The sequence below is a fragment of the Lygodium microphyllum genome, chromosome 8, assembly GCF_053477565.2.
Source record: "Lygodium microphyllum isolate KBCC chromosome 8, Lygodium_microphyllum_v1.1.10, whole genome shotgun sequence".
In the NCBI taxonomy this organism is placed as follows: Eukaryota; Viridiplantae; Streptophyta; class Polypodiopsida; order Schizaeales; family Lygodiaceae; genus Lygodium; species Lygodium microphyllum.
The window spans coordinates 97,066,515-97,076,139 of record NC_141142.1 but is presented as its reverse complement, the minus strand read 5'-3'; the positions used below and the strand labels follow the sequence as shown (position 1 = coordinate 97,076,139).

The 9,625-nt window shown below is 38.9% G+C and overlaps 1 protein-coding gene across 1 annotated transcript; it reads right to left on the bottom strand.

Annotated features, from left to right (window-relative positions):
• Positions 1 to 6,908: 6,908 nt before the first annotated feature.
• On the bottom strand, positions 6,909 to 9,383 carry LOC148032639 (uncharacterized). Its single transcript, XM_087683256.1, has 3 exons — positions 8,975 to 9,383; positions 7,956 to 8,386; positions 6,909 to 7,781 (listed from the first exon to the last, which is right to left on the bottom strand). The coding sequence occupies exons 1-3, from the start codon at positions 9,137 to 9,139 to the stop codon at positions 7,340 to 7,342; spliced, it is 1,038 nt and encodes a 345-aa protein (XP_087539382.1). The 5' UTR covers positions 9,140 to 9,383; the 3' UTR covers positions 6,909 to 7,339.
• Between the last annotated feature and the right edge of the window lie 242 nt (positions 9,384 to 9,625).

Genomic DNA, 9,625 nt, shown 5'->3' with positions numbered 1-9,625 from the left:
ACATCTCATATAAGCTCCATGCTATTGATACAAGCTAATCGATTCTAAAGGGAAAAACTCACAAATGCATAATGCACCCCCACTTGAATATTGTGTGAGTGTAAACCCCTAGGAACATCTATAACTTGAGGGCAATTATGTCATCTTGTGGCTATTTGTGGACCTCCAAGCATGGTAGCCCCAATGGAGTTAGGTTATCAAGTGTGAAAGGAACTCCAGCAAGAACCAAAACTTCTTCAAATTGCAAATATGTATACCATGCGAACCCCATGACTTTGTTAAAGAGCCTTGCTTGGAGCCATAGTCCTTTGGACACATCCACTCAAAGCCCATTCACCTCACATTTAGTTGCACATCACAACACACAACAAATGCACAACCACAAAAGCCTAGGCGGTGTTCACGTCCTTGACATTGCACTTAATCACACTCCATTGCCTCGACTAGCTACATTATTAACTTAAAAAAATTGCATTGCATCTAGGACCTACCCAATTGAGGGGATTGAAGGAGCGAAGGACATCTTGAATTGAGGGAACATCATGCTTGGAACTAAAGAAAGACACCACAATACATTGTGCTTAAAAGTTTGTTCATGACATATTACTAATTGCAAAGTGAGAAGCTTGGTCGAGCACAATTTGCACTTAGGGTGCTTGATTGTGATTGAACACACTGGTTGGAAAAGAAAAAGTTTGTCTTAAGCACCTACTCACTCATCGCAAAATTTTGGGAAAAGAAGTTTACACTGCTAATCTTGCAAGAGAACCCATTTGACAAATAGGTTGAAAAGAAGTATGAAAGGAGAAACAACATGTGGCTGTAACTAGCAAAACATACAAGAGAAATAAGGACCAAATTACAAATCACTAGTGAGCAAACAGTGAAACCATATTGAAACATACATAGCCAAATGAAGGTCTAACATATCACCAAATACAAGCAAGGAAAAGGCAAGCTAAGTTGATAGAAAGCCCTAAGGAACTGACTAGGAAGTAAGAAAATCAAGAATTGGGCCTCATAAATTAAATAAAACTCAAAAAAATGCAAGCTAGTCAAAGAAACACGTGGGCAAAAACATTCAAGAACATGGGGGTCCCACACCCAAGCATAGAAAAATATAGACCTTGGAGTTTTTAAGGGCCTTGCTAGCCCTCGATGACATCTAGGCAATGCAAGAACATCTACACACCTTGTTGAACCACAGTCGATCCGTGGAATTTGCAACACTAAAAAAAAAAACAAGATGATGACAAGCAAGATCCCTAACCTTGAACACTCTCCAAGCAACCTTGTGCAAACGAGCCAGAATTCTAACGCACATACCATATAGCAATTCAAAGGTTCACATTCTAGCATATTGTTGATGCTCGCATGAATGATGGAGCAAACTTCGACAATATTAACTTACAAAGCTTGGGTGAAGATTGTCCAACTAGAGCTTATGCTAACAAATGCAACTCCAAATCCTAACGGAGGAAGGCCATGTTTTCTGTTAGGCAAATGTAGGATCCTCATGGCCATATAACCAAATGCTTAATCATCCCCCATGCCATGTGCTTCTAAACCATGATGTGGGTAAGGATATTCTCCTCAGTATAGCTTTACAATAAACAATAAATTCAGATGCTAACTATGTAGGACAAAGGATACATTTAACACTCCCAAATGTAAGGATAATCACCACCTTCAATAAGGGTAACCTCGATGATCCTTGACGTAAAGGCAAGGAGTAAGTCCCCCACTTGAAAGAGATACCTAGTGAGAGAAACAAAGAAATGCTTAAGGAGTCGCTTCAACCACATAATGAAGAGACAAAACCAATCAGCACGATCATTCCCCAAGTGAAAAATCTAGTGAATGATGCCAAGGAAATGGGTTGGACCTCCAAAACCACCGCCATCAAGCAAACAATAGACTCATAGAAGAGAAAGAAAAGATCTAAAGATTATATATAAGGATGTTGAACTGAGAACTCACAGAATGCAACAACGGGTCCCAAAGACCCTCCTACATACTTACGGGTACTATACATGAAATTTTTGGTTTATGGTTGCCAAACCACCCATGGGATCCCCTTCTTCATGCTATGCAAAAATCCAAATGCCCCTTGATGAAGAAGATCCAAACCTAAACAAAAAACTAGATTAGAAGCTAAACCAATGAGGATGGAGATGCTAACTAAAACACCCAAGGAGAAGCAAACCTCAACCAACCACCAAGAGAAAGCCTTAGAGCCAACAAATAAGAAATAGCAACTACCAACGTTGAGGGACAAAGTGCCTAATGGAAGAGAAGTGACTGGAAAGTTAAACCCTTCAAATCAAGAGGTAGTTGAACCACCACAACCTAAAAATGTTGCTAAACATGACCTAGAGTAGTCCCACTAGGAGACCAAAAGAAAAGAGAATATTGACGAGTAGTAGAGTGAGACAACGATTAGACAAGTTGAATGCCTTGAAACTCCAAAGTTCGAGCCTTTGCTACCCAAGAGAAAGAAGAGGAAGAAAGGGAAATAGCAAGGTTGCAAAAGCCACCAAACGTATCCCATAAATAAAAGTGAAAAGAGAGTAAAGTTGTCTCAAAACCAGAATGCTAATAGTTCCAAACTTGCTTTTCCAAAGAATAAGCTTGAGACCACTTCCGAGGGTTCCAAGAATTCCAAGCAATCATTGTCTTCAACTACTTTTGCTAACAAAATGCACTAAAGAAGCGTGTCTAAGGCTTATTATTGTGAAAAGCTTGAAACCTAAGAATATCTACATGATAAACATGCAATCTTTACATCATACTATCAATTACTTGGAAGTATAATATCATAGACTTGAAGACTTAAGGTTGTACTAACTATTACCACAAATACAAATGTGATGTTGTAATATGTAGAGCCCCAAGGCAATTGCTACAACTTGCTAATTCATCAATAGTGTAGAGACCCATGATCTATGGAAGCAAATCTCCTTAACTCTGTCAACTCCATCTAAACAAACTTGTTTAACTTATGATAGAAATTGATCCATCTAGCAACCCTAGGCCACCAAGCCTATTATCCTCCCAGTGATGTTTCAATGGATTATTTGGAAAAACTAATATTAGACAAATCCCTATGTCATACTACAAGGCCACCATGGTTCTCAAACTATAGGTCTATTAGGACAAGGAGGGGCATGCGATAATCTCACAATGAAACTACTTGTTGAGTTCCAACCAACTAGGCTGCATTCCATCAAGCTTTAACACAAGTAAAAAAGGATAATAATTCAAATCAAAGAAGAGATTCTCAAGTATTGCATCACACACATGTATCCTAACTTCCATACGTGAAGGATAGCAACAAGTAAAGCTCTTATGCTTTTAATCCCACTAACTATATTTAAAGTTGAGTTCATTATGGAAAAGGCTAGCTCTATACCCTTAAAAACCACTTATCAAGACAAATTGGATAGCTTAATGATGTGAACTAAATCAAATGCATATCAATTGATGCATTTTCCTCTCTTGTAGGTTGTCTACATCTAACAAAGATTACTTACACTCTAGTTCTAGGCTCTCCATATGTAGTCTGCGACACAGAGAAAGCAAAAAAACACCCACAAACAATAAGGAGACCTCACTATAACTTCTAACATGTTCATAGTAGTCCAATCCTAGCAAATACTATTATGCACCAATCAAGTGGTCCTTGCATGCAAGCCAAGGTTACTCTTGAACTGTAGCCACCTCAATCTATATGCTTCACTGCAAAGAGAAGGGAAGAAAAATAAAGAAGTGAGAAGAAAATAGCCACTAAGAGGGAAGGAAAACATTCATTTTATTGCCTTTGGTTCTCTCTCTCTCTCTCTCTCTCTCTAGAAGTGAAGATAATACTTCACAACCCAAAAAATCACCCACACAAGAGCAAGCCTTTTTTCCTTGCTTTTTTATTTCAAACACTTAGAAGTGTAGAAGTGGATGCACATGCCCCTTATTGTCATAACTATATTTATCATGCATGCAAGCATTCATATTTTGTTTGGGAAATTGTCTTGTCTTGTGAGGATTTGCATTCTACTTGATCATGACATGCTTCAAATATTTGCTGCTTGACTTGATATGTGCACATATATCAATACTTATTTAAAAATGATTATGCTTACCCAATAATGCTGCCAATTTGCATGGCAACTAGCCCAACAATCAAGTTTTACACTACATTATCTTGACATGTCATAAGATTTTCAAACCTCAAAAATCTCACTACATTTAAATTGATTAAGAATTTCCTATTTCTAGCAATAAATCATTTTTTCAATTGTTTACCTACCAACTTATTATCTTGTAATTATTGTTGGTCTATGAACTCCAACTTACAATAGATGTTCACGTGTAATAAAGTCCTCATATCTAAATTTGGTTGCAAATTTAAGTTTAATACAAATTTGTTGTATCTAGCAATACCATCGTGAAATAGTTTTAAATTTCATTATTTTGATTTTCTAGCCACCTACTTATTATCTTGCAAGTAACTCTAGTCTTCAAATTTCAACCTACTAGAGAACTTTCATACTTTGAACAATGTTATTTTTAAATAAACTATTATTGAACATTTAGCTTCTTTATGTTCTTAGAAACTTTCACCTAATTGTATGCCCTTCAAAGTTGCTCCTTTAACCTTGACTTTCGCAATTTCAACTATTGTGTTTTAAATTTTTTTAAGGGAAGTCTTTGCCAATGCTATGACTTTTGCTACTTTGACTATTGTCTGTAAAGATTTTAAAAAGAGTTGCTTGCCAAAACTATAGTGGCTCAAGGTGCTTGCCAATGGTTTCTCATCCAATTCCTCTCTCCATTAAGGACAACTACTTGCAAGAAATATCTCAAAAGTACAATTGCAAATGGGTGAAAATGGAACTAGATGCCAAAATTAGAAGACAAGTCTAGGATTAGCTAATCCAAAACTCCATGAATTGAATGCATCCACATTTGGGGACTAGATTAGCAATGAAGCTTGCAAGATGCAAAGCACCTAACGATATTCCAAGCAAGAGCAAGAACCTTAGATTTCGTATGAAAAGGTAAGGACCAAGGAGCCTCTTACCAAGAGAAGCCACCAAGTTCTCCAAACCTATGCATCGACAAGTATGTTGACATGAGTTGCCACCACGGCATACTTTTCAATAGAGGACTCGGGATTATAATTTGTTTTGGAACTTCCAAGAGACCAAAACTATACATTTGGTCCTCTCTTTCTTACAAAACCATAACTTCGTCTTATTGAATCTTCAAAAACTCTACATTCACATTGTGGTTTCATGGTCACTTACACCACATAAGTGAAATCATTTTTGTTTGAAAACCAGTTTTGTAATTCTTCAATGCCATCATGTTAAATTCCAATCACTGAGACAACATTCAACCTTGTTCTCAAATATATTAACACTTGTTTCCAATTCACACAAGCACAAGGGTTGACTAGACACTACTTAGGCATTTTTAGATTTCACAAACAAAATAGCTTTAGCTTTGCCTTGTCCTCCATGCCCATTCTCACTTTCCTCTACATACCCACACCAATTTAAAAAAATAACTATGGTACAAGCTTCCATACCATTACATCTGTAACAACCATACTACAACCTAACTTTCAATCCACTAAACCACCCTACTACAATCTCACTCTACATACCACCACCCTACTAAAACCCAACTTTCAATCCTCCATGGCATTACATGCACCATGGCCCTACTACAGACTAACTTTCATGTTCAAACCCCCTTTACCCTAAGTGCATAAAAAATGCATCAAAATTTAACTTACTCCCATGAAGCACGCGTCTTTCCACAAATTTTCTTTACTTTCTTTTGATTAAAAAACAATTCGCAATTCTCACCTCTTCATTGTTCTTAATAGAGCTCTCTTCTGTTCATATTAATGGATGAATTCTCAGGTGTCTTGTCTCCACAATTCCCTCAAATTTTGAGACCAAACCAGCTCTCCCAATTAGCTCATGTCTTGCAGCTTCACAGCAGGCAACAGAGAGAAATTTACCTCCACTAGTTTGCTACCACCCAGGATAAACAAGGCACATCAGAGCAGTTCCATTCTACAATTCAGGTACACAATTGCATTGGCAGCATAAAGAAATGCAGCACTAACTAGACAAATTGAGCTTCTCATTCATAAATGCCTGTATCTATTTCCCCAAGTTGAATCATTGTTCCCTATTGCAGTGATATCAACCCAGGTGTTAATTACATGGCTGACTATCAAACCCACAAAACTGCACCAGGAGTGCAAAAATTCCAGATCACTTGCCTGCACAGCTGCACATTTATTCATTAGCCTCTTTCACTCAGAACATTTGTCTGCACTGCACAGCTGCCCATTTCTTAATTGGCCTCTTTAGCTCTCAAATGTGCTTCATCTTTAGGCGATCTGCATATAAGCATATCTACAAATCCCCATCTTTTAAGGTTCTTTCTGGTTATTTTTCAACCTCACCAATGGACTTATCATTGTGCAAGCTAAGGGGCTTTTCTAGTATATTGTAGTCATCCACCACTTGTAAACACTTCAAGATACTGCATGTTTTAAAGGTGAAATGCTGCATCTCTCAAGTGGAACATCCGCATATGAAAACATAATGTTCCAACCAAAGGAACTTCAAATCACCATTACAAATTCCTAATATAGGTGCTTGCTTTCACATTTGCTCTGCTCTACAGTTTGATGCAGTGACACCAGGTGATATATCTCAAACTCAAATAGGCAACCTCAGTTAGTACTCGGATGTATCATAACCAGCAAACACAATTGAAGCATAAATCAGCAGCCAAGAACTCATGCACATGGGGACCCAAAGATAAAAGAGCCTAGGGCACGGGGCACACTACCAAGGTAGTTGCCTTTGAAAATGTAACCCAAGATCTAGAACTGCAAATCAATAAATGCTATTGTATGTAGAATTAGCTTCATGCAATGAAAATAAGGGTTACTGCCATGATAAATTGATCAGTTGTATAAACAGCCACCCTTGCATGTGACTGTCCTTAAAAAAGGAAAGAGAAAACAGTGATGTGCACTCTAAAGAGTACATGCTCTAATTCTGGGGAGAAACCTCTCGTTTTCCTCTAGGGATAGCACAAAAATGTACAGGCTCTGATATAGACAATTGACTTTAGTGTGCAATCAAACTAACTGCAGTCCCCTTACCAAGCAGTAGTAAAATCATTACTTCCATCCATTCGGGCTCACCCCCATCACTGACTAACAGGAAAGCCAAAGTTGTCACTGGTGTAGCAAGGCTGCTGAATAACTTCAGATATAGCACCATCAAATTGTCCTAGGCCTAAAACATTCTCAACCTGCCCCAAGAAACCTCTTAATCCCTGCCCTCTGTTCAGGAGTGAGTCTACTGGGAAATCTCACATCAAATTTAATCTTCAAATTTCCCTTTTTCCCTGGCTCTTTTGCTATTGGCATTCCTTCCTTTGGAACTATCTTCTCATACCCTGGACTAATAACCTCATTGCAGGGTATAGTGAGTGTTCGACCATCTAGTGTATTTACTGTGACTGTTGTTCTAGTGAGTGCATCTACTAATGGAATCTTTTGATGAAGGATCAGATCGTTCCCATCTCTCTTAAAGACATCATGAGGCCTCTCATCAATTACAAACACTAGATCTGCAGGTACAACATTCGGCTGTTCATTGCCCTTCTCTGGAAAAGTAATCTTAGTACCTTTCTTCCAGCCTGGCTTCACTTCAATTGTCAAAATTTCTTCTACAGGCATAGTTTTCCTGCAGTAGGTTCATTAAAGTGAGCAGCACAGAAGTGACAGTAAACCAACCCCTCCACATTAAAAACAAATGCAAGCACACACAGATGACAGGCTTTCAATTTCAAATAAACATTCACAACTTTTGAACCAAGAAGCCACATACTAAGTTGAGCTCCAATCATTTAATGCTTACCCACTGGCATCTGCAATGTTCCTTGAGATCTTCATCTTCCTTGTGGAGCCATTGTACAACTCCTCTAATGTGCAGGGCAGCTTACTCTCAACTGGAGGAGCTTTCCTGGGACCAGAGGATGGTACTGACTCACCAAATGACCGGAATACACTCTCCGTGCCACCAAAACCACCAAACATGCTTTCAACAAAAGGACTCCTGCCTGCTCTACCTCCCATACCACCACCAAGCCCACTCATGCCAAAAGGACTAGCACTGCCAAAGAACTCTGCAAAGATGTCTTCAGCATTCCTTGGATTGAACCTAAAAACATTAGGTCCTTCACCATTAGCAGAACCTGCACCAGTAGCTCCAGGGGGAGGCACCTGTCCTTTAAGACCCTCCTCTCCATATTGATCATAAATGGCTCGTTTTTGAGGATCACTGAGGACCTGGAAATACAGAAAGCAGAGTATTCAGTTTAACAGAGAGTGACACTTCCTAGATCTGCAATGGACACAGAGGTATTCTCTACGAATAAAACATGCAACAGCAACACCTATAGCGAGAATATAATGTGAGACACAATTCAAGGCGTGATACATAGGCGTGAGACCGGATTAATGATAATTATTCACTTCTTTAATATGATATTAACACTTATCTAATTCCAACACGATTAAACAGATTGGAGCGAAAGTACTGCATCGAGAAACACAAGTTCAACAAAGATCACTAGAAGAGTACAATTAACGAACACAACAACTTCTAGATAAACAGCTTAAAGCTTAGAAATCACAAAAACATGCAGGAACACAACATCCAACAGCCAGATTGGTGAGGATACCTAACCATAGCTGCCTATTCAAAGTGCCGGAAGAAAGCAAGTTATTCATCGGGAGGCCAAAGGCCATAAGAGGCCATAAAAATCAACTTGTCTACAAAGGCATGTGCCTTGAACGGAGGATGGCAGACCTGACAAGGAACGTTGAACTAACAAGACAAAGAGAAAGGCCGCATAACGGCCTGTACTCACTCACCTCGTACGCCTCAGAGATCTGCTTGAACTTGGCCTCTGCTTCATTTTTGTTGTTAGGGTTCTTGTCCGGGTGCCACTTCATCGCAAGCTTGCGGTAAGCCTTTTTGAGATCGTCATCTGTGGCATTCCTCTGCACCTTGAGGACGTTGTAGTAGTCCACACCCATGGCAGCCAGGTAAGGATTTCCACTATCAGAAGCTTTATTTAAAAAATGTGAACAATCAATTCCGGAAACCTAATGGAGGAGATTGAGAGAGCTGCTAGCTATGGCGATAGTCTGCCAAAGACAAAAAATTGCTTCTGAATGGTGGACTATGGGGTAAAAGGAACGGCCAGTGAGTGCAGAGAGGGAGGGAGCAGGACAAAGAACGTTCTAGGTCTCTCTCGAAAGAAAACGAAGGCACATGTGCGATGCTGGTATTCTTTTTAAGTTTCAGCAATTATTTTGGTATTCTTTTTATGTTTCAGAAATTAAATAATAATGTTACTTTGCCATAGCCTTCGGTTGTTGGGCAAATATGAATTTTTTAAATAAAAATGAAAAGCAACAAGGTGATGGAATGGCAGGCTCAGGCTGCTGTTTAATTTTTATGCATTCATGGGCCTTTGCTCTTGCATAAAAATGCACTAGCTAGCCCACACAGCACACGCA